This window comes from Rhinatrema bivittatum, chromosome 3 (genome assembly GCF_901001135.1).
Source record: "Rhinatrema bivittatum chromosome 3, aRhiBiv1.1, whole genome shotgun sequence".
NCBI classification, from domain to species: Eukaryota; Metazoa; Chordata; class Amphibia; order Gymnophiona; family Rhinatrematidae; genus Rhinatrema; species Rhinatrema bivittatum.
The window spans coordinates 147,864,376-147,890,351 of NC_042617.1; the positions used below are offsets into that span (position 1 = coordinate 147,864,376).

The 25,976-nt window shown below is 45.9% G+C and overlaps 1 protein-coding gene across 1 annotated transcript in view; it reads right to left on the reverse strand.

The window, feature by feature from the left end:
• The window catches only part of RIOX1 (ribosomal oxygenase 1), an 89,316-nt gene that overhangs the window by 28,042 nt on the left and 35,298 nt on the right, over positions 1 to 25,976 (reverse strand). Inside the window, exons 4-11 of the mRNA XM_029593828.1 lie at positions 25,761 to 25,860; positions 21,369 to 21,482; positions 20,257 to 20,363; positions 16,724 to 16,831; positions 14,526 to 14,560; positions 14,147 to 14,325; positions 10,977 to 11,081; positions 2,348 to 2,489 (exon numbers count right to left, since the gene is read on the reverse strand). Of these exons, the coding sequence (XP_029449688.1) occupies positions 2,348 to 2,489; positions 10,977 to 11,081; positions 14,147 to 14,325; positions 14,526 to 14,560; positions 16,724 to 16,831; positions 20,257 to 20,363; positions 21,369 to 21,482; positions 25,761 to 25,860 (890 nt within the window). The remainder of the gene's footprint in view (positions 1 to 2,347; positions 2,490 to 10,976; positions 11,082 to 14,146; positions 14,326 to 14,525; positions 14,561 to 16,723; positions 16,832 to 20,256; positions 20,364 to 21,368; positions 21,483 to 25,760; positions 25,861 to 25,976) is intronic.

A 25,976-nucleotide genomic window follows, 5' to 3' on the forward strand; every position in this document is an offset into this window, starting at 1 on the left:
GACATCTGGACCTTTTTCCCTAGGTCGAACCATGGGAAACAGGAGCGGTGGGAACCCTCCGGACCCCCGGGGAGAAGCCCCCCTATCCGGCTGCGCTTCTGCGGCCATAGCCACTCCCTCCTGTGATCCCAGCGCCACCGCCGCAGTCCGCGAATGCCTCCACGGCTTTGCTTGCCTTTCAGACCCCCCCCCCCCCCCCCCCCAGCACACTCCGTGCAGAAGAGGTGGTCATTCAGGCTGACCGACGGGCTACCATAGACCCTGCAAGTCTCTCTGAGCTGCTTGTCCGTCATAACAAGCACCAAGAAATAAAGCAAGGCAAAATAAAAATCCAAACAGGCAATCCGATGCTTGCCGCGCTTTCCCGCGGCCCGGATCGTGAGGGGTAGGGGCGCCCCACTTGGCAGCTGTTAAACCCTGAAGAGGGCGCACTGCCCCAAGAATGTCCAGCCGGCGTGGTGAACACGTTGCTGCCGCGACTGAAAACCGCGCAGCTCGAACGGGGGTACAGCCAGCCCCCACCAGAGTGAATCTGCCCCGACCGGGACCACCCTCCTCTGAATGATCCCCCAAGCCGCCCACTTACTGCCCGGCCTGCACCAGACGATCTTGCCGAGGATTTCAGCCTGCTAGGCCGCACAGCCTGCCACATGCTTCTGCTGTTGCAAAAGCAGACAGCTGCCGGTGACTTTTTTTTTTTTTTTTTTTTAACAACAAAACTTTAAACTTTAAGGCCCAGATACACAGGAAAGCACAAAACAAAAGTAAGGGTACTTCCCTGCTCCTGGGCTGGCAGAGGAGCTTTGGGCTTACCGAGGGAACCAGACCACTGGCGGTCAGGGGTCCTGGAGTCGCGGGCTGAAGCTGGCCAGGGGCATCCAACCCCCCGTTCGCCCGGCTCAACCCGAGGGACCACCCTTCTGCAGGAGCCTGTCACCTCGGGGAGCAATTTTCCTTAAAATATCCAGGCAGTCAGGCTGCATGGTTAGCACTGCTACCATCTGCTGGAGATAGAGAAATACTGAGGGACTGCAGGTGGCACTCTCGTATATGTGGCTGTGCCCAAAGTTTTTTTCTCTACCTCCATCTGCTAGTAGGGATGAATAAAACCCGCTTGTATGGACTGATCTGGGTATGTTCAGGAAACAATGTGTTCTGTTTACATCTTACAAGAAAGTCAGAATCACGTTTGATATCACATGGTGTTTTCAATGAAGCATACTTTGGGGTGGGAACTGCTTTGGAATTTGAGTGTTTTTTGGCTTGTTATGATTAAATAGAGACGGCAACAGCAACTGTAAAGAATTTTTGGTATGAGCAAGCTTTTTTTCCCTCTTTTTTTTGTCTTTTGAGGGTTTTGTATTTACTAATGCTGGGTTATATATATATTTTTTTGTATAACAACAAAATTAAAAATAATTCACCAAAAGTAGATTAGTTTAAGTTTGGAGGTACTCTCTTTTTTGTAACAGCTGGGAGTAAGGATTCCTGGCTTTTAAAGCTATACCATTAGGGGCGGATTTTCAGAGCCCTGCTCGCGTAAATCCGCCCAAAACCGGGCGGATTTACGCGAGCAGGGCCCTGCGCGCCGGTGAGCCTATTTTACATAGGCTCACCGGCGCGCGCAGAACCCCGGGACTCGCGTAAGTCCCGGGGTTTTCGGAGTGGGCGTGTCGGGAGGCGTGTCGGGGGGCGGGGCCGGAGCGCGCGGCGTTGCGGGGGCGTGTCGGCAGCGTTTTGGGGGCGGGTACGGGGGCGTGGCTACGGCCCGGGGGCATGGCCGCGTCCTCCGTACCCGCCCCCAGGTCGCGGCCCGGCACGCAGGAGGCCCGCTGGCGCGCGGGGATTTACGCCTCCCTCTGGGAGGCGTAAATCCCCCGACAAAGGTAAGGGGGGGGTTTAGACAGGGCCGGGCGGGTGGGTTAGGTAGGGGAAGGGAGGGGAAGGTGAGGGGAGGGCAAAGGAAAGTTCCCTCCGAGGCCGCTCCGATTTCGGAGCGGCCTTGGAGGGAACGGGGGGAGGCAGCGCGGCTCGGCGCGTGCAGGCTATACAAAATCGATAGCCTTGCGCGCACCGATCCAGGATTTTAGTGGATACGCGCGGCTCCGCGCGTATCTACTAAAATCCAGCGTACTTTTGCTTGAGTCTGATGCGCAAGCAAAAGTAGGCTGATCGCGCTTCTTTTAAAATCTACCCCTTAGTGTACAGTAATCCTTTCACTTATCTAGCACTATGACCAGCGCAGTCTGTAACAGAGTGATCCAAGTACTCCTGGTCAAGTCACAGCTCCGTTCAGCATTGCAACTCATGATTTGAATTGGCAAAGTCAGGTTGACATAGAATTTACCTTCTGTTAGCACTGGAGGGAGACAATCATGGAGGAACTCTTTTGCCTTCTGATCCACTGCAATGTCAAAAGGGGCACATTTTGCCAGCTTCTTTATCAAGCTCTGAGTCTTCTGTATAAAGGTTTTCCTCCGAGAATCATCCTTTTGGAAGAAAAACTAGTTAGACACCTTATTTGTAACAAACAATGCATTACTATATTGTATATGCAACCCCTGGGTTAGGTTCCCTTTTGATGATCCCAAGGGCCACACTTCAAATCAAATTAGAAAATTAATTAAAACCTTTCTTTTTAAAATTAGCTTTTTTTTTTTTTTTTTTTAGTGAAGTTATTTATTTGGTCTGTACTTTAACTATTATTTACTGCTCCCAATAGTCTTTTTGTTTTTATGATGATTGAATCTGATTGTATTATTTTATGACTTGTTTTATTGTTTGCTATTTTATGATATGTTGGAATTGTTTATGAATGTTATCTTGTACATCGCCTAGGCCTTTTAGAGTTAGGCGATTCACAAATTCTGAATAAATGTAAATTTGTCACATTTTCCTCTAGTTAGTAAATTTATGTGATTGTTCATGATTCCCTGATTGGGGGGGGGGGGAGTTGGGGTGCAAGCTTCCAAAGGCAGGAGAAAGCGAGGCCCATCCAAAGGACCCCAGTACTATAAGCTGCATCCTCCCAGGCCACTAAATCCAATCAATAATGCTTTGCAAATGTATGCAGAGTGGACCAAGTGGCCAGTCTGCAAATATCGGCTGGAGCCGATATTTGCAGACTGGCCAGATTTGCAGACTGGCCAGATTTGCAGACTGGCCAGATTTGTACCTCTGTCCAGGACGGCGATTGTACCCGGGTGAAAAGCACCCGCACTAAATCTGGAGGCCTCTTACCTCTTGTCAAGCAGAGATGCTTACATGTAACAGGTGTTCTCCAATGACAGCAGGATGTTAGTACTCATACATGGGTGATATCAGATAGAGCCCCAATGTGGAAAACTTATGTCAAAGTTTCTAGGACTTTGATTAGGCCCACTAAACATGCCTAGCATGCCCTATACCATGCTGGGTCCCTCCCTAGTCTTGTAAAGGAAAATTAGTTCTTACCTGTTAATTTTCATTCCTGTAGTACCACGGATCAGTCCAGACCGTGGGTTGAGCCTCCTGTCCAGCAGATGGAGACAGACCAAAACTGAAAGTGTATCCCATATCAGGACAAAGCCTACCCTGCAGCCCTTCAGAATAACCATTGTCAAAGCAGCAAAAGGCATAATATCAAGCAAGTAAAAATATAAGTATTAAAATTGTTGAACAATCAACCCAATAGAACAATTGCATAAACTGTGTAACTAAACGCTCTTGCATGACTACCCCTGATCATCGTAAGAGATGCTTCCGGTGCCTTCAATGAGAATTCCAGAAAGCCATGCAGAGACACTCCTGTAAGAAGGAGAAAACAGAAAAAAATTTGAGCAGACAGACCAAGGAAAAAACAATGGGAGGGCGTCTGGACTGATCTGTGGTACTACAGGAATGAAAATTAACAGGTAAGAACTAATTTTCCTTTCCCTGTATATACCCAGATCAGTCTAGACCGTGGGATGTACCAAAGCTTCCCTATAAAGGGTGGGACTGAGACAGTCCCGCTCAAAGTACCTGCCGACCGAAGGAACCAAACACTGGCGCCTGTACGTCAAGGCGGTAATGCCGAGCAAAGGTATGCAGGGACTTCCACATAGCGGCCCTGCATATTTCCTGAGGAGAGACCGACTGACTCTCCGCCCAAGAAGTAGCTTGAGAACGCAAGGAATGAGCCTGGAGACCTTCTGGAACCGCCCGGCCTTGGCAGATATAGGCCGAGGAAATCGCCTCCTTCAACCACCGAGCGATCGTAGTCTTAGAAGCTTGGCTACCCCGATTTGGACCACTCCATAGGATGAAGAGGTGGTCGGAAACCCGGAATTTGTTGGTAACCTGGAGGTAACGGAGTAAGACACGCTTCACATCGGACGAAGATCACTCCCCACGGGGCCCGCTATATCCTCAGCGGAGAAAGCGGGAAGCTCGACCGACTGGTTGACATGAAAGGAAGAAACAACCTTCGGCACAAAGGATGGAATGGTCCTGAGAGATACTCTCGAATTAGAAAACCACAGAAAAGGCTCCCGACATCCGTCTGGCAGAGCAGACAGAAACCAGGAAAATTGTCTTGAGTGTCAAATCCTTGAGGGTGGCCCGATGGAGAGGTTCGAACAGAGCCACACAGAGAGCCCGAAGGACTAGGTTAAGACTCCACTAAGGACAAGTGGCCCGGACGGGGGGGGCTTCAAATGTTTGACACCCTTGAGAAAACGGACGACATCCGGGTGAGAAGCCACCATATGGCCGTCAACGGTCCCCAAGAGGGAACCGAGAGCGGAGACTTGAACGCGCAACGAACCGAAGGAAAGACCCTTGGAGAGACCCTTCTGAAGGAAAGATAGAATGATAGAAACCGACGGCGAACGGGCCGAGACACCCGATTCCACACAGGTATTCTCAAAAATTTTCCAAACGCGGACATAAGCTAGGGAGGTAGACTGCTTATGAGCCCGAAGCAGGGTCGATATCACTTCCTCCTGATAGCTCTTTTTCCGCAATCTCCACCGTTCAAAAGCCTTGCCGCTAGACAGAAGTGATCCGCCTGGTTGAAAAATACGGGACCCTGCTGGGGGGAGGCGGGAGAGATGGTCAAGACGAAGCGGACTGTGGGTCGCCAGATTTACCAGCTCTGCAAACCACGGTCTGCGGGGCCACTCGGGGGGTACGAGGATGATTGGCCCCCAGTGGAGCTCTACTCTTCTGAGAATCTTTCCCACTAGAGGCCACGGCGGGAACAAGTAGAGGAGAATGTCATGAGGCCACGGGAGTACCAAGGCATCCACGCCTTCCGAGCAATGCTCCCTCCAGCGACTGAAAAATCTGGGTGCCTTGGCGTTGTTCAAGGTTGCCATCAGGTCCAGGTGAGGAGACCCCCACTTGCAAACAATCAGATTCATCGCAACTTCGGACAACTCCCACTCGCTGGGATCGAGGCGTTGCCGACTGAGGAAGTCAGCCTGTACGTTTTCCTTGCCCGCTGTATGGGAGGCCACTAGACGATCCAGATGCCGCTCCGCCCAGAGTTTGCTGGCCTCCAGTGCCACTGGACGACTCCGAGTGCCCCCTTGACGATTGATATAGGCTACCGTGGTGGAGTTGTCTGAGAGAAAGCGCACCGCCTTGCGGCAAAGTAGTGGCAGACAAGCCTTGAGGGCCAGGTGCACCGCCAGAGCTTCCAGGCGATTGATGTGCCAGCGTGCCTGAATTGGGGACCAGAGGCCCTGCGTCGTCTGGAATTGACAGAACGCTCCCCAACCGGAGAGACTAGCATCAGTCGTGATTATGACCCACTGTGAAGTTAGCAGGGGCATTCCCTTCAAGAGATGTGCCAATGACAACCACCATTGTAAGTCTGCGATGGTAGAGTCGGAGAGTGGTAAAATCATCTGGAACTGTTCGGACACCGGCTTCCAACGGGACAACAACGCTTTCTGTAATGGACGCATATGCGCAAAGGCCCAGGGGACCATGTCAATAGTGGAGGCCAAGGTTCCCAGAACTTGCAGATAATCCCACGCCGTGGGCAGTGGGAGAGCAAGAAGGTTGTCCACTTGGTCGATGAGCTTGAGCACCCGACAGTCCAGGAGAAACACTCGTCCGACTCGAGTGTCGAAGCGAGCTCCCAGGAATTCCAAGACCTGGGAGGGCTGAAGATTGCTCCTGGGGAAGTTGATGATCCAGCTGAGTGAGGTGAGGAGAGCAAGAACCCTGTCGACTGCCAGATGGCAGAGAGACAATGCCTTGGCCCACACAAGCCAATCATCCAGATAAGGGTGAACTAGGATTCCTTCTCGTCGAGGGCGGCCGCCACGACCAGCATGACCTTGGTAAATGTGCGAGGAGCAGTGGCGAGCCCGAAGGGCAGAGCTCGGAACTGAAAGTGCTGGCCCAGGATGTTGAAACGGAAGTACTGCTGATGGTTGCGGTAAATCGGGATGTGGAGTTATGCCTCTGTCAGGTCGAGGGAGGCCAGATATTCGCCTGGACGCACCGCCGCTATCACCACCCTCAGGGTCTCCATTCGAAAATGGGGTATCCGGAGGGCACGGTTGACCCTCTTGAGGTCCAGGATTGGATGGAAGGAATCGTCCTTTTTTGGAACGACGAAGTAAATGGCATACTGGCTGGTGCCTTGCTCCTCCACTGGTCCCGGGACTATTGTTCCCAGGAGCTGAAGCCTGTCAAGGGTCTGACAAACAACAGGTCGCTTCGGTCGGCCGCAAGGTGACACGAGGTAGAGATGTGGCAGGTCCCTGGCAAATTCTAACGTGTAGCCGTGTTCTATCACCTCGAGGACCCACTGATCCAACGTAATTTTGGCCCATTCCTCGCAAAACAGAGAGAGACGTCCACCTAAGTTTTGCACGGAGGAATGGACGGGCTGGATCTCATTGGGTACCGGGCTTGGTGGCCTGTTGTTGCTGATTACCCTCTTGGAAAGGCCGGCGGCCTCGAAAGGAATGAGACCAGGACTGCGACCTGGAAGGGGTCCCTCTGGAGAAAGAAACCCGTGCCCTATTGTTGTACCAGCGTTGTCCCCGGAAGTGGGTACGTGTTGGGAAAAACGACTTAGACTGTTTGGGACGGTCCTCTGGTAGCTTATGGACCTTGTTCTCACCCAAGAAAGAATTCCTCTATTCCCTGTCTTGCTGGCCTCCTAGAAGAGGAGGAAGGGTCCAGCGTGCTGGTGGAGGTTGTTGGAGGATTTCATGGTGGTCCAGAAGTTGGGTCATGGCATGCCTCACTCTATCTCTGAAGAAATTCTCTCCAGTACACGGCACTTTGGTGAATCGTTCCTGTACTCTGGTTGGAGATCAAAGGCCCACAGCCGTGCCATTCTGCAGGTGCTAATTCCTACTGCAGACACTCTTGATGCAGTCTCGAAAACATCGTAGATCACTTGGACCTCGTGTTTTCCGCACTCCAGGCCCATATGCACCAGCGTTAAGAGGGTGTCCTGCTGCTGTTGATGCAGCTGCTTGGCCACCTCTTGCACCTGCTTCTAGATATCCTGCGAGTACCGGCTCATGTAGAGCTGGTAGGCAGCTATGCATGCAATGAGCATGGCGCCTTGAAACACCTTCCTCCCAAGAGCGTCCATTGCTCTGTGGTCCATCCCCAGGGGCGCTGAGGAACAAGTCCAAGAATGCATGGCCCTCTTGAGGGCAGATTCGACCATCACTGCTTGGTGGGGCAGCTGACGCTTATCGAATCTGGCAGCCTTCTGGACGAGGTAAACCTTGTCCACCTTCTCATTAATGGGAGGCACTGTGAGGGGGTTTTCCCTATATCTTCAGCAGCAGTTCCTTAAGGATCTTATGCAATGGGACTGCCACAATCTCCTTAGGAGACTCCAGGAGCTGGAGGATCTAACAACTGAAACAGGATGGCTTCTGCCATCACATTCACAAACCCTGTAAAGGTCAAGTCTTCAGATGGAGACTTCCTTCGCTCCTCTGAAGGAGAAGATCTGATGGGAAACACTCAGAGCCCTCAGAGGAGGTCTCCAAAGCATCATGTCCCAGGAGTCAAAGGGGTCCTCATCCTCACTGTAACCTACAGGGAATGGGGCCCTAGGTGCTCAGCCTTCATCCAGAGGTGCACGCATCAGTAAAACTGGACAGGGGATTGCAGGCCTCGGCATCTCTGCCGGCCCAGGTGGAGCTGCCTCCTTGGAGGAACTGTCAATGACCACCATATCGGTAGGGGGAGGCTTCTGTTCCCCGCCAGGCACCAATGCTGTCCGGGGAACTGATGCCAGCTGGGCCTATAATGCACCGATGAGCAAGCTGAGCTTCTCCAGTAGTGGTACGAGGATGGGTGGCACTGGGTCCAGTGCCATTGATGCCAAAGGGCTGAAGCCCTGCAGCACCCACTCCACCACCAGATGGACTCGGCTCTCCAGCTTCTCCTCAAACGTTGCTGATGCCAACACCAACTGGGAGGAAGGAGGGGAGAGAGAGGGTGGCAATGTAGGGTTGCTCCTGGTTTATTGTATAATGTTTGAAATGTGTCTTTGGGACCAGATTGTCTTTTTCCACTTTTCTTTGTCTTTTACTCCCTGATTTTCTGGGCCTCTGCAGATGATGAAGGTCTAAGTTTGCAATTCAATATATTATATTTCAAATTAAATAATATGTATATATTTTTTTCTTTAGTGAATGCTTTCTTTTCTTGTAGCATGATATGCTTGTATTCATATGTTAAATTATAAATAGTTAAAAAAATACAAAAAACAAAAAAACAGAAGAGTGACGGTGTTATGTTCTTGCCCCGAGGGAAGTTCCTGCTCCTTCAAAGGTGCCAAGCTATCAGCATCCCCAGAGTCCTCCTTGTCCTACGAGAACCCCAGAGCTTTAATGGCTCCTCGCGCCCTTCTGGCTAGAATCTGGGAGGAGGATCCTGATCGACCAGATGGAAGAACTATTGCGGTCCTGCCACCAGCCCCCGCCCCTGTGGTACCTTCCCGAGCTGTGTAAAGGCATAAAAAGTCTGACGAAGAAATTGGAAAAATTCTGGGGAAAATCCCCTGCAGGGCCCTGAGGTAAAAAAGGGAGTGCCCCCTCCCAAACTGCCCGGGGACACTACTACTAGTTCCAAAACCAGAGGTAAATCATCCACCCCCACAGGTCCCTGCCATCTCACTAACTCCCCGGTCTAAAAATATGGGGGCATACAAAATGGCTGTCAGCTCCATTCCCATTGTAGTCGGCCACTTGTCAGGGTAACTGATGCACAGCAGCCTGAAGAAAAACAGCAGGAGACAAAGAGGGTCCAATTCTGCCATGGATCAGTCCACGGCTTTCTTTCCAGTCCGGGTGCAGGTAAGCAAATGGTCCTTTTTCTGTGGTGGCCTTGGTGTACCCCGCAGGCCTACTTCACTGTGTGCCATGGGTGAGCCTACCCATGCTGCCTAGAGCCTCCTCCTACACCTTTGGCTCCTTCCCGAATCGCGGTAACACGTTCCTCGACACAGCCCTCAGCCGGCTCTACAGAACTCTGCAGGTCGCAATCTCCCCCTGCTCTGTATGCTCTCTGAACCTTTGCGGTTTCATGGGTTTTTTTCCAACGTTAAATGACTTCTGCACACACAGAAGCCCTCCCCAAAGGAACAGTGGGGTAAAGAGGAAGACCAGGAAAACAGGCAAACTCCCACTCAGGAGGGGAAAGGAAAAAAACATATCTCTTTCTTTGTTTTCTGAATTCCTTGTCTTTTTTTTTTTTTTCAAACTTTTCTCCCAGCCAGCTCTACCAGACACCCCCCCTCAGGGGCCAGGAACGGCGTGATGGACTCACACTGCTGGTGAAAATACCAATGGCCTGGTCCCCAGGGTCTGATCGCAGATCTAACGTTGCACTGCTGACCAGTCCAACCTACCATCTGCTGGAAGCAGAAAATATTGAATTCCTACTGCTGAGCACCTCCCTTAAGTAGAAGCTGTGATGTCACAGAGAAAAAGAGTGTTATCTGCCTCCATCTGCTGGAAGAGGGAAATAACCCACTTATGAGCTGGACTGGTGTAACAGGTCGAAATGGAAAACCATATTAATTAATTATGTTTCCCCCTATCACATGGACCTTTACGTTCTCTACACATAATTATCATGTGCAGTGATACCTGAAGACCATCACCGGACTAAAATTTTCTGGTATTTATAGAGACAAAGTCCTATTTTTTTTTTTTTACAGTTTTTTTTATACAGACGGTATATAATCTTTGGTAAATAACATACTTTACAAAGAGATATCCCTATAAACCATATTAGTGATTAGTACAGTAGAGCATCATATATCCAAAGTTCTATTATCTGCAACTGTCATGGGCTTTAACCTGTATTCTTTTTGCTGAAAAACATTCCTTTTATTGGAAAAAAAATGTATCTACTATACAACAAGAACTTGATTATAAAAATTTGGATAAAAGATGTTCTACTGTAAAACTAGAGACCTTCATTTTCAATTTTTATTTTGTTTTTTTTTTTCTAGGGATTTATCAATGTTTATTATAAGAACAAATATTAGATTTACCCTGAAAAACAGTTTTTTCCACTGATTTCTCCCATTTTTGTCTTTGTTGTAATGAATGCTGATAAATTAACAGGCAAAATAAAATAAAAACTGAAAACAAAGGTCTCTATATATAACTATTTCAACTATATAGCATTTGTACCTAAATTACAAATCAGTCCCTGACTAAAAGATTAAAAATTGCATAATTTAGTAAAAGTTTCATACTTTAAGTTTTTTATTATAAGGCAACTTCAATTGCATGGGCATTTCAGGAGGGATTTCATTCAGCATTTTATTCCTCTGTCAGACAGCTCTATTAACCATTTTTTCTTCTCATCTTGGCAATCCAGAGATAAGCCGATCTCTAACAACATTTGCTTTCAGACACTGCCCTTGAAAACCCCACCCCAGACTCCAGCTCCCAAAAATCAATATTTCCATTCATGACCAAGGTAGATGCCCATGTTTTATATATTACCATGTCAGAATTCTGCACGCCCATGTATTCGAGATAATCTAAAGGAAGACCTTGTCGGAACTCAACATCGTCTTCAATGGCTAACTGCAAAGCTGCGGGAAGAAGCTGGAAAAGAGAGACACGTTTATTTTCTTCTTTGACTCCAAACAAACGGCGCTAAAATGTAGAACTATAGGAGGTAATTTTCAAAAGAATTTGCGCACGTAGAAGGACTTTTGAAAATTGCTACAATATGCGTGAATTTTACGTGCGTAACGCCTTTGAAAATTACCTCCATAGAGTATTAAAAGAGGGTTGTAACTTATTAATAAAAAAAAAATGTTCTTTTCTTCACAAGATGGAGCATGGCAAGAGCACTCTGGCTTTATCAATGGCATCATCTTAGTTCCCCCCCTCAATAAAAGCTCTTGCTTGTTGCGCTGTCTCGATATCCTGCTGAAAGAGCTCTGTGTGCTCCCTCTGCAGCTCTCCGGTAAGCTCCATTCTCCTTTCCTTTCATACACCTTCTGCAGATGCACAGCTCCGGGTGCTGCTTTAACTTACATGACTTTCAAATCAAACTGAAATGCCTTTTTTTTTTTTTAGAGGCATGTTCTGATTTTATTCATGGTTTTTTTTTTGTCCTCCCCTTGTCCTTGGAATGCTTCATTCATTAAGGCCTTTTCTTCTGATGCCATTTCATAAAAAGTGGCAACAAAAAAACCCCCGAAGGGGTAATAGTGAAATTGAGGGCCCCACCTCTACCCACTAAGGATCCCCACAGTAGTCCAGTCACAGGCTAACAGCACTGACATCTCTTCTTCCTGCTGAGAGATGCTAAAAGGAAGACCATGGGACGAAATGGGAAGAGGATATAACCAGAGCCACAAACCAAGCGTCCGAGGCAAACTTCTCTAAAACGCCTTTTTGATATTTGATTTTAAAAATGTAAAACACACAACTCTTGGAGAAAAAAGCATTAAAACTGCGAGAGTATTCCAAGAGTGAAATTTAACAGCAAAGGGAAAATATGAATTCTGACCTGAATGCCTCTAAAATTTAGATTTTTGAATATTTTGTGCTTTGGAAAGTAGGAAAATGATGGTATAACTTGGAACCAGGTTTAGGAATGGACTATGTAAGCATAGTCATATACAGTCAGTCAAGGCTCAAAAAATTCACCTGTCATCTAGGTTTTTGGCCTGAGAAGAGGAGCAGCAGCCGTGGCCCCCACTTATCCTTGTATCCCCCAATCCTTTCCAAGGTGGCTGCTCTACTTCCCCCAGTAATTGGGACGCTGTTCTGCTTCCTTTCCCTTCTCTCATCTTCCCATTGCTTGGGCAGCAGTATGGGACAGAATAAACATTAGGTGCTTGGTCCCCCTCAGCTGCCCTCTCTCCGCCCCCATTTCCCTTCCTGTTTAGAGAGAGCAAATGAAGGAAGTGGAAGACGAGCCATGGGACCTGGAATATGTATTCCTGCTGCCCTTCTGCTGCTGGCCTGCTGCCCTTCTGCTCTCGCTGCTGTGGCGAGTGAGGGGAAGAGGGGAAACTCCCTGAATGGAGGAGGAGCCCTAAAGGGGCAGGGGGAGAAAGGAGCCTAAATGGGGACGTGAGAACGGAGAGAAACTAAACCTGAAGGAAGGGGAAAAGGAGAGGAGCCTGGAATGAAGCAGGAGGCCAGAGGAACTTGACAGAATAAAGGAGGGACAAAAGCACTACAATCCCCTTTCCCTTGCTCTGTTCCACCTCTTGTCTCCCCTTCCCCCCTTCCACAGACTCACTAACTTCATCTTCTTTCTAGCTGTATGGAGTCTGTGGCTTGTGCTCCGCCTGGACCTGAAAGATTATCGCCGAGGGAGGTGGCAAGCTGCTGACTGTGGCATCTCTTTAGTTCTTTCTCCCCAACCCCACACCTTCTCTCTCTCCTCTTCTGTATTTCTGAAAGGAGAGGAAAAAAAATCTGATTCGCTCCCCCTCCTCCCCCCCCTCCGACTGGTAAGCCTTTGGAATATTTTTCGACCCCTGTACCCACGTGAGGAGGAACTTCGAGTAGTTCCAAAGTACATTTCTTAGGCGATGTGGACAGACGTCCTCGGGCCCTACAACTTGCCTGCCACCCCATCTCACCAGTTTTCTCTCCTGATAAAATGTATTTCACCTGCGGTTGTTTAGTCTTTGTCAAATACTGTACACAGATGAAACATCATAATGAAAAATGGCTGCTGCAGAGCCATCCCTCCAGGACGCAGCAGGATCTTGATGCAAGTAGCAATACTGACATCTTGTATAAACCCTCTAACTGAAATTTATTTAATTGATTTATACATCGCCTCAGTCCAAAAACAGCTCAGAGCAATTTACAAAGACATATTAAAAACAAAATACAATACACAACAATTAATCTTTCGTTGATCGTGCACCAACATGACAAGACCTAAAATGACTATAAATTTCTTTCTGCTACATTAACAAGCACCTAACCCTCATGTAAAAAAATGAAAAAGTGGGGACCAGAATTTTAACTCAGAGTAGGTATTCTGTTCCTAATTTGGGTTGGTGCGGCCGAGAATGATCTTGGTGTGATTAATAAGTTCTTGCTCCACCTCTAATCGTGATTCTACAGCTGTGATGAATGCAGCCCAGCAAAAATCCAGCAGCCAGCAGGGATCACAGAAACTTCCTTGGCCACTAAGTTTGATCAGTAGGTGGTCAAATGACCACCAGACTTCAAAAAGGATTTCTGTCTTCAGCGTCTGCAAATAGCTCAGTAGATATAAATGCAGTCGTCACAGAAATGTATGATCAAAATGAGGGCTTTTTCATTGAAACTGCTTGAACTAGTAACTCAGTGAAAGAAAGGAAGAATATGTCAATTCTTAACCCATTCCCGGAAGTAAGACTACTCAGAAAGCCACAAGCCTATGGGGATTTATTTAACAAAGCTCTTCATGATGAATTTATATAACTGTGACCTTTTTTATGGGCCTATGGCATCAGTCCAACAGCTCAATCATCAACACTGAGCTCAGCAGATGAGAAGAGGGCTATCACAGGAAATAAATGACAGCGACAAGTATCTAACCCAAGATTCTAGGTTCTGTAATTTTGCACTCTCCGTGCCACACCATCCCCAGATAAAAAAGTGAAATGTAAGTGCTGAATTTTCTCAGCACTTGGGACAGCTCCCACCTTTGCCAGCAAGTCCCCCCAGCAGTTCTTCTGGTAGGAAGAGACAGTGATGTGAAGGGAATGTGCATCTGGCAGACAGTCCCCTTGATGGATGAATCCACGAGGAAAATACAACAGATCTCCAGCTTCCAAAGTTGTTTCCAGTATGGGGTCCCCAATTTCTTCTTGACTGAAGTTACCTAATAAACACATTTTATACACGAAAAAAAATATATTAAGAAGTCTACAGTGGTGCATACATTTACCCTTTGTAAGTCCTAAAATAAAACCCTATACGTTTTAACAAAAATTCAAAAGATGTAGCATCTCCTGAGTATAAATGGAGCTTGCAGCAGGAGAATACATGCATGTTTTTGTGAATCTACAACAGTCTACTTACCACTTGAAAACTGCGGCAGTATGTCTGTGTTTTTTCTGCACATTAAAACAAAAACATTCATCAGGAAGAAAGACAGAAATCACTTTATTACAGCTGCCTCACTTTTCTAATAGGCATTTGGAAGAATGTGCCTTGCTGGGTCAGACCAATAGTCCATTGAGTCCAGGATCTTCAAATTTCAATGAGCATGGGGAGGCTGTATTTTTTTACAATGGTTTCGCTAACACTGGTGTTTGTGGGGATTATTACAAGGGCTTGGAGAGGGGCCTGGGTGTAGGTTAAACTGAATTATTGGCCTTTTGGGAGTCAAGATTGAAGGTGGAAAGGCCTGAAGTGTCCTACCAATGGAGATGGTGGAGGCCATCAATCTAATGGATTTTGGGTATATGTGAGGTCAGGTTAAAGACACGAGGGCAAGGGAAGTTGATGCTGGATTGCTTTTGAGAATTTCTATGGACATGTACCCAAAGCAGACAAATGTCAACTGTACAGACTGAAAGAATTACTTTGGCCTTTAACAGCCATCATTTACTATGGGGTCAGCTTTCAAAGGACTCTAGCTGATCAAGTTACAATTTAGTAGACAAGATCAAAGCCTTAAAAATTAATCAAACTAACCAGCTTGGCTGACTAAATTCTGGGTGGACCCAAGGGTGGGGGTTAGGTTGGGGAAGAAAATTAGGATGCTAGCACCAATTTTGAATGCTAGCCACCTAACTTGGCTGGCCAAATCTAAGTGCTGCAATAGCAGGTCTAAATCTAAACCATCAATCTCTCTCTAGCAGCGGCAATCTTCCTCCTACCCACCCCCCCCTCAAGTCCCATGGGGAAAATGTCCCTGCTGGCCCGACCTGACTCCCTCCTCCCAAGATCTGATGGTGCAGGAAGTGTCCCACTACTCCAATATGCCTCCCACCCTCAAGAATCCATGGCCGGATCTCCCTCTCTCCATCCTTCTGTAAAAATGTTTGAAAAAGTCCCTGTGGCGCAATTACCTAGGACGATCCCCAGACGGTACTTTAGCCTTTTTCGGACAGAAAGAAGGGAGGGGGAATCCTAAGCCAAAAGTGTAGCCTTTTTGATAGCAGGGAGGGAGGGAAGACTGAGTTGCAGGAACTTGAAAACAAAAAGGGACAATTGGGAGGGAGGGGAAACAAATCGGGCTGAGAGGACTTTTTTTTACGCTTGGTTGGGAGGTCTTTAGAAGACTTAGCCTGCTAGTGCTGATTTTCAGTGCAAGCTGGCAAAGTTTAGGACGCTGGTCTCAGCACCCTTTCTAGCTGGCTAAGTTTCAGCCAGCTAGATTCGCACTAAATTTCAGCTGAAAACCTAGCCCAGCTAGAGTCAACTAAAAATCTGCAGTTTAGCCAGCTAATATTTGTCCAGCTAAGTTGGATACTCAGCCCTTTTCAAAAAAGAAACAAAAAAAATGGCTCCTGTGTTACTGTCTTGTTTCCAACAGTGGCCAATCTGGGTCACCTGCTTTAGCCAGCAGATCCTAATAAGAGCATCCTACTCGTGAATTCTGTCTGCTATGTACCATGCAGTTCCAGAGAGTCATATGAGTTGGCAGGGGGAGGTGTGATCCTGTTCTAGCCTTGTATCACCTGACAAGCCATTCTTTTCAGTTCACCAACATTTTTCACAAAGATATGGTAGACAGAATTATCCTACAGTGGTGCAATGATCTATCCTGGCAACATAGTTTATACTGCCATAATGTATCCTACGGAGACAAAAGCAACACTACAGGTCAAAGACCCAAAATAACTAGGCAGGTACAATATACACACCGGAAATCATTGCCTGTATGCTCCCCTTCCCCGATCTAACCCCACCCCTTTTTTTTATGTGAGGTAAAAAGTATGCAGAGAGCGGACTTTTACTCACGCTGAAATGGGAAGATGGGAACAATTTTCAAGGGGTTTCTTTTTATGCATGCAAACTTGCATTTACCCATATTAAAACTTTTGTAAATTGCCCCCAAAATGACAAATTGGCCAGTATTTGTTCTCAAAGTTGTTTTTGGCACAATATTACCATGTGCCTTAAAATTATAATAATAAATTTGTTGTGCTAGAAAATAAAAACTGTATTAAAGGAGACAAAATGCATAGCTTATTTAAATCATTGCTGTTGGATGGGCAGTAAGTGCACTGAATATTTCAACCACTTTTCATCAGTAGTAATATTCCTACCTTGGACTGTAAACCCTCCAGTGTTTCTTCCCTTCCAGCTGAATCACAAAAGCTTCTATGTCATCATAATGAGGTGCAAAACCCTGGCTACCGGCAGGGGTCAAGTATCTGGGGAGGGAGTATAGGAAACACATTTCAGGATTTCCATTAGTCCATGCAAATGGCCTCCATCTTATGGCTGGCACAGAATTCACGGTCTGTAACAGAATGTGATCAAGTAACTTGGATTCATCTGCCTACTCTTGCAAAAAGACATTTAGGTTAATAGCTATTTACTGGATAAAGGGCTTTTAAAAAATTTCCCATCCTCCCCATGGGTAAAAGTGCATGCACAGGAAGCATTCCTGGGGGGGGGGGGGAGAGAGAATGCAATTACATGTGCAATTCTGCATTTCAAAAATTATGTGCCTTGTTTTGAAGGGGTAAAGTATATGCAGAAAAAGCAAGTGCACAATTCCTACCTTTTTCCCCAGGGCCCTTGGCTCATATTTTCCTTTGAGAACTGGAACAAAATCGGAGGGAAAAAAATCCCCGCAGACAGCTTTGAAAATTGTCCCTTACTCGATTATGTTTACAGTTTGTACTGCATATTATGCTTTACCACACCACATGGTTATCTGACAGCACAGAAATGTAGCAGGATTGTTCCTTTATGTTATGGCTACTGCCCCAGTCAAACTGGCAGCTGCCCTGGAATTTACTCCTGAGTCATAGACTTCCTGGGAGAGAAGCAAACAAGAGCGAGCTACCAAAGAACAACAAGAAGCGATGTGCAGCGTCATTGCCACAGCTTCAAAGGCTTGCTTAAGCATAGTCTCAATCTTTTTTATCATGAACATCCTTCAAAGCCGCTCCTCCTTCCACAGGAATACTGGTCTGCTTGGAGACTGCACACACAAGTACATCCACTTTCGGAAAACGTAAGCACTCTCTTACTACTGGATCCAGATGGTACGGGTCTTCCAAAATCCGACCCCCTTTGAAATGAGCCTCTGATGCACCCCACTCAAGATCAACCAATTCTTGAATGGCCTCCATCACAGGGAAAAAACAAGAGGCTTTACACAAGGAAGCCAAAATGGGATTTTTCTTTGGCACAGACACTAAACCTGCCCCAGGGACTCTCCAAGTATTGTCAAGGTCTGGGAAATCAGAGCTTGCAGTTCATCTTTATGAAAGAACCACAACAGTTTTATACAGTTCCAACCCAGGGGCAATTTCACCATTCTCAAGAGAGGCAGGATCGATGTCATCATCCGTGCTATCTGGATCTCTATCCAGAGGTTCTGCTGCCACTATAGGGCTGCTCCAACTCAGCACTTAACTGAAGGTCCAAGTAAGGTTTTCTACCTGCGCCTCTGCCTGAGGAGCATTGGACAGGGCCGAGGACTGCGCCTGAAGAAAGGATTTATTATTTATTTATTTATTTAAAGATTTTTATATACCGCGGTTCGTTAGCAAACATCACCTCGGTTTACAGAGAACATTAAATTAGCAACAGGCTTTACAATAAAATTAAATTATAGCAAAATAAGATTATGAACAATAATAATAATAATGTAACTAAAAAACATTAGATTTATACACGATAAAACTCAACTCAATATATACTATGATGTGATGTCAGCTTTGCTTCATCTCCATCTGCTGGTACAATAGATTGCAACCCCTGGAAAAATTCTACCCATGAAAAGGTAGAGGAATCCAGACCAGGACGCACTTGAGGAGTACCCACTGAGCTACCTTCCCCTATTCAGGAACCAGTTAGGGGAGAACTAAATACAGGTGCCCCAAGTGAGTCGTCTTTACCCAGACTCACATCCGTCTGGGAAGAACCAGGCTTAGTGAAATCAGAGGAAGACAATTCCCCCTTAGCCTCCAAATTGCACTGGCACAAATCAGCAGGCACTCCAAGGTGAGATACCTGAATTTGACAAGCAGTTCAAACAGAAAGACGCTTAGGCTTCTTAGGTACAGGAGCCATTACAGCCAACAATGTGCTGAGTGGTGGTCGAAGGCCAGGCTACCCAGGTCCCTCGACCTCCCACAAAAAGGGATGAACGTCAGACCGGCATGCCGAGCACGGAGACTGGGAGAGGAAGAAGTGCTTCCTTCCAAGTCCCTGTAAGTCTCTGTATAAATATATTTTTTAAACTTATCGGAGTTCAGCCCTACCTGGCTGAGTACAGAGACAGTCTCTGGCTGTGAGGGAAGAGAGCAAGTGCCATCACCGCTGTGATCATCTTCCTGCACCAGCTGCCTTTCAATTGCTCAAGCAGCTAAGTCCTCATCGACTGAGTCCAGCCAACTGACCAAGGAACTCGTCTGAGGGATCACGGAAATCACCTCTCCTGTGGGAGGGACCAATTGGTATCACCGTAGGAGAGCGGGGTGAATTTATTTCCTGAATTCTCCTTTTCTTTAAATAAAGCAATCCCCAGTGGGGAGATGCACGTCCACCATCTGCTGGAGACGGAGAATACTGGCAGGCTGATGTCACTGTAGGTATATATGTACTATGACATCAGCTTGCTCTGTCTTCATCTGCTGGTCGAGGTGCATAACCCACTTGTTCTGGATTCATCTGATTGGTTGCTAAGAAACTGTGATCTACCCCCGTCACCCACATCCTATGACCTCTCATTCTAGAGCTTCCTTTCCATTGAAAGAGGCTCACCTTGTTTAGATTTTTAAGTCTATCCCCATATGCTTTAGAACCAAGACTACTGATCATTTTGGCAGCCACTCTGGACTAACTCCAACTGGTTTATATCTTTTTGAAGGTGCAGTCTCCAGAATTGTACACCATATTCCAAATGAGGTCTCACCAGGTAATATCACCTTGCTTTTTCTGCTGACCACTCCTCTCCCTATGCAACTAAACATCTTTCTGGCTTTTGCCATTGTCTTATCCACCTGTTTGGCCATCTTAACATGATCAGATACAGTCACCCCAGATCCCATTCATGTTTAGAAGAATTTCACCCCTTATACTGTACCTCTCCCATGCATTTCTGCATCCTAAATGTATAATTCTGTATTTTTAGCATTTAATTTTAGCTGCCAGACTCTAGACCATTCCTTGAGCTTCACTAGATCCCACCTCATGTTTTCCACACCTTCCTGGCTGTTTACCCTGTTACAAATTTTGGTATCATCCACAAAAAAGACAAATGCTTCCGCAATGTCACTCGTGAAAATGTGGAAGAAAAACAATCCAAAGGACCAATCCTGCAGCACACTCCATTTACCACTACCCTGTCGCCTGCCACTCAACCAGTTTCTAACTCACTATAGGGCCCATACTAAGGGTGCACAATTTATTTTTAAGTTGCCTATGTGGAACTGAAATCCAAGTACGCTGCACAAGTTTTCTTATGTATGGCTGAGATGTAAATCACTAAAAAGCAAAATACAGCCTGCAGTTCAGAGACTCTACAGCATCTCATGGAAAACCACCATCTGCTAGAAAAAGGTCACATGGAGAAGACAAAATAAAATAATCATCAAATCCAATTAACAATAAAACCTACGTGTTTGCACCAGACATGCTTCCAAACTGTCCCTGTAAGATCGACAAAAAATTCCACACAGTAACCGAGAAGGCCTGAGGATTCAACATTCTCAGAGAACAGCCATTCTGTGAAAAACAAATGTACATATATCAGATGAATTTTCAAAGGACTTACACGCGTAAATGTTACATACTATCGTAGTAATTTTCAAAAGCCATGTACGCGTGTAAAGTGCACTTACATGGGTAAATCCTATGGACAATTCAACGGCATATCAGACCCAGAGAGGGTAAATTTCAAAAGAACTTATAAGGGTAAAAGTTAGTTTTATGCACAGAAATGGCCATTTACAAAATTGCCCACCTGTGTGGGTCAGTTATGTGCATTTGTCACGTTTGTGACAAAGTTTACCCGGACATAACAGAATTGGGGAGGGGTTTGGTCTTGGGCACATACTTCTGGATTAAAAAAAAAAAACTGAACTGAATTTTCAAAAGCATATATTTTATTTATTACATATATGCAGGTAAAACACCATTTTACTTGCATATATAGGCCTTTTGAAAATTACTCCAGGGGTTGAATGTATATAAGTATGCATAGAAGCAATTTCACGATTACTTTTATGCTTGCTTGAAAGAGGAGTTCCCGGGGACAGAGTTTGGGTGGTGAAACCACTTACACACATAATTTTATGCACATACTATCTATTTTAGAAAGTGTGAACATTTGCGCCTGCTCCCCTGCAGGCATAAATGAGCGTGTGTATGCCACGTAAGGATCTGTGCATTCCCAGTCATTTTCAAACAGGACTTATGTGTGTACGTTGTACACACGGACTTCAGGCCCTAAACGTTATGTTATTAAATTGATTCCATGCATGTAATTTCTCACAGAAATTCTGTGCACATGTTTTAGCAGGTGTAACTTGTGTGGGTACAATTGATGGGTTTAGTTTTCAAAACAGTCGTATGTGCATGAGTCTACTTTGAAAATTGATCTAAACTGCATGCATTTTTTGCCAACATTCTTATGCAGGGAGTTTGAAAATTACCCCCCAAAAAAACATTAGCGCTATAGATTCAGGACCACAATTAGCCTGTTCAATCACGAATATTGATGCAGGGTACCTTATAATAGTCCCATACAATGAGTGGCAGTGCTCGACCAGGAGGATTGTGAGTTTCCCTCTTCCCATCGCTGTAACTTGTGACATCTAAATTGACACCAAACTGTACATCACTCTAGATGCAGGAAAAAAGACAGTTTCATGGATAGAGAAATACAGATGTATTTGTGAGATGAAAAACAAAAACACCCCATAAAAATAAATACACATTTTATCTTCCAAAGCAAAACTTTCAACACCAAAACCGCTTCAGCCCAATTTATTCTTATAGTTGCGATGGAGAAGGTACAGAGAAGGGCGACCAAAATGATAAAGGGAATGGAACAGCTCCCCTATGAGGAAAGACTAAAGAGGTTAGGACTTTTCAGCTTGGAGAAGAGACGGCTGAAGGGGGATATGATAGAAGTGTTTAAAATCATGAGAGGTCTAGAACAGGTAAATGTGAATCGGTTATTTACTCTTTCAGACAATAGAAGGACTAGGGGGCACTCCATGAAGTTAGCATGTGGCACATTTAAAACTAATCGGAGAAAGTTCTTTTTCACTGAACGCACAATTAAACTCTGGAATTTGATGCCAGAGGATGTGGTTAGTGCAGTTAGTGTAGCTGTGTTTAAAAAAGTATTGGATAAGTTCTTGGAGGAGAAGTCCATTACCTGCTATTAATTAAGTTGACTTGGAAAATAGCCACTGCTATTACTAGCAACAGTAGCATGGAACAGACTTAGTTTTGGGGTACTTGCCAGGTTCTTATGGGCTGGATTGGCCACTGTTGGAAACAGGATGCTGGGCTTGATGGACCCTTGGTCTGACCCAGTATGGCATGTTCTTATAGCAGAATAAGTAGTTGTGGAAAACAAGAGGCGGGGGGGCGATAGTGGGCATCTGGCCGCATCGCGGCAGTGTGGTTTTCCCCACCACGGTGTGGCCACGCCACACACTATCGCCCCCATAGCGCCACGCGCAAAGGTGCTGCCATTTCCTGCGGTGCTGCCGGCGATAATGTGTAAAACATTATCGCTGGCAGCGCTAGTGGGCCATAACCCTGCCCAAATCCTGCCCCCTCCCCTAATTATTATGGCATTGCTGCAATGCGGCCCATTGCAGAATAAAGAATGACCCTATTGGTTTGAGCTTGAATATCCAACTATGTGTATAAATGTACTGCAACTATGTATAATTACCCAAGTGTAAGGTTTACAAAACCTCGGAGAATTATTGAATTCCTGAGGATAAGAATGGGTCTGTGCACTCAAGTGTGTACATTTGCAAATTTGCCTGGTTAAAGCAACTTTGTTTACCACAAACAGGGTTCTCCATTGACAGCAGGATGAATTAGCCATGACACGTGGGTGATGTCATCCGATGGTGCTGAACAGACCACTCTCTGTAGCTCAGTCAAGTCTTACCAATGAGCATGCGCAGGAGTTCCTATATGCCTGCCGCCTCATGAGTCCCTCAGTCAATTGTACAGCTTAGATTTATTTAGACAGTTGACTCTCCAGGGAGGTGAGTGTGTATTAAACATGGCTAATTCATTCTGCTGCCTATGGAGAACCCTGTTTGTGGTAAGCAAACTTGCTTTCTCTGTCAACAAACAAGGAAGAATTAGCCATGACACTTGGAGAGCCCCAAGCTGAGGGTTGCGTGGTGGAGCACTTACTGAAAAAGCAACCAAGACCCACCCACCCTCCCTGTGGAAAGTGGACTGTTTGGGTGAACAGGCTGTGCAAGATTGCTGGCCCAAAGTTACTGTTGCTTCTGAAGAGCTTGTCTAGACAGTAAGGGGACGTGAAAATGTGAACCTATGACAAGTTGCTGCTTTGCAGATATCTTCAGTGGTCACAGCTGTTAGGTGAGTCATTGAGGTAGCCATGGCTCTTACTTGATGATCCCTGACAAAGTCTGGAATCTGGAGCCAACCAAAGCATAGCAATGTGTGATAGAGTCAGCAGGCCAGTTGGACAACGTGCATTCGGCAATAGCTATCCCCAATCTGTTAGGATCAATAAGAGCCGAAAAACTGAGAAGCCTGACGATGTGGTTGAGTTTTCTTTAGAAAATATGCCAAGACCCTTTTGCAGTCCAGTGAATGGAGGGCCTTCTCCCTTTTATGTGCATGAGGTCTTGAAAAGAGTGTGGGTAAAACAATGGCTTTACTCAAATGAAAGGCGGAGATTACTTTTGGCAGACCCTTGAGGCAAGCACTGAGAAATATTACAAGTTCGTAAAGTAATGAACCAATGTTTGTAGGTCACGGACTCTTCTAGCTGAAGTGATGGCAACTATAAACAGCACTTTCCAGGTAAGGAACTTTAGGGAAGCTGACTAACAATTCTTAAGGTGGTTTTATCAGCTGTGCCAAGACGACATTGAGATCCCAAGGCTTGGCTACCAGTGGTCTCATATGCCACAAGCCTTTCCTGAACTTCAAAACCAGAGGATGTATGATCAATTCCAGAAACAATTTTTCATATGTACCAAATATACTGTATTTAGAGATTTAAGGAAATGGATCCCTGTATGGCTGAGATCATCACTTGCCTGCAAGCATACCAGAAATACTTTTAATTAAATTGGACAGTCTAAAAACCTAAAAAGAATTAAGCAAGCTTTGAAATTTATACAGTAAAAGGATGAGGATGACGGCAGGATCAGTTGCAATGCATGATTCTTGCTATATTTTTTTTGCAATCCTAATATCAGCCGCCAGGACTTCATCTTAGCAACTTTTTAAAAAATGTGCTTCTCTCCAGCCTCTTGCCCCTTCTCTCCTCACTAAACAATGATATCCACCTGTAATACTGCTTGCTTACTGATATTTAAATTTCTCAAAGAAAATTCCTTAAGAGTCTGAATGCCGAGTCATTTCTGATCCAAGCATGAGGTAAGTCAGGGGTCCTAAAACTATGCCCCACAATTCTCTGACCTGCCATCTTTTGCCTGCCTGTCACAGGATCTGGCCCAAAAAGGAAAGGCTCTTTCAGTGCAGCGGCAGTGACAACAAAAGCTGGCGGCGTTTCCCAGGCTGCGCCAGCAGAATTAGAACCGGCTGATTCACACTGTTGACAGGGATGCTGCCGGACTGAGTGGCTGACGGGGAGGCCAGGCCCCGTCAGCTGAAGATGGAGCCGGGTGAGAGCTAAGGGAGGGGAGGAGCAAACTGCCTTTCTACTATTAAATCTTGGTTGACCCACAACTACCACTTTAAAAAAAACAAACTGAGATTACCTTGCTAGCCTGCTTCTCTGAGATGGATTCAGAAGCTGCACCTGACTTTGAAGGAATTCAAATCCCAGTGAAACAGGCTCAGGACCTGGGTATTCTCACTGAATCAACCCTATCCCTCCAACCAGAAATTAAATCAGTTGGCAAGAACTCCGCTTATAAACCTCATCTTGTGTGTCACATCAAAACTTCTCAGTACCACCAACTTCCAATTAGTGGTTCAGGCTTAGATAACTTCAACAGCTGATTACTATAAAACTCTCTTTATATAGGCCTTCCACATTCATCTAATCATGCTTTATAGCGGGTGCAGAATGGAAAAACTGTACAAAAACAACTAAGACGGACCGATAAAACAGGAGGGTAGGCTATCTAAGAAAGCCATGAGGGCAACAAAATAGGTTAGACGCCAAGGAGTTGTGAGTTTGAAAACTTTAATTGAATGGAGACGTGTTCTTTATATATTGTGCCCGACTCAGGCCGAGTTTCGCCCGCACACGGGGCTGCCTCAGGGGCTGTATTGTATGCAGTATAGTTTATAATGTGTATGAGTATGATCTCACACCGAACTTGTCTGCTGGTTTTGAGTTGCTCAAATTGAGAATGTAGCAGTCTCCACTCTAATCGCGATTACATTCAATTAAAGTTTTCAAACGGACAACTCCTTGGCGTCTAACCTATTTTGTTGCCCTCAAAAACAACTAAGAGCAGCTAATACTGAGCACATGTGAGGGTGCATTAAAAGCAGGGAGAGGGATGAAGGAAGCGAGGAACCAAGCCGTCATCCTTCTGCTACATGAGGTTGCTGCTTTGGGTTCCCTTCCTATCCTCAATAAAGATTTCTAAATATTAGAAAAAGTTCAAAAAGGCCACCATCCTAAAAAACAAAACAAAAAGAGGACACAAGGGTTATATAGGCTGAAAGATTATATGGGAAGGAAAAGAAAGGGTGAGAGGTGGGGGTGCAGGACTTATTTAAACTGTGCAACTAGATTAATGAACCTTCCAGATATCTTGTAGGCAATCTTTTTACCTCAGGAGCAAATGAACAAAAACAAAGGGGTGACAACTTAAGGGGAAACACTTTTTACCACCTTTGGAGGAAGGGGCCTTGTAATGCTAATTGGGACTGGATCTGCAATGTTGTAGCCAAGCCTCTTCCTACCTCTCGCAGGATCCTGTCAAACTCCGCAGTAGAAAACAAGCCTTTGTAGTACTCGAGATTGTGACGGCGGATTAATGCCGGCTTCTTCTCCCAAATCTGACTGCAATTGAACATCGTTAACAAGAGACCATGGTTAGCAAGCAGCTGGTCCGAGCTCCCTTAAAGAGGAGGAGTTACATGGCAAGAAAGTACAGATGTGCTGTGTGTTAGTGCATA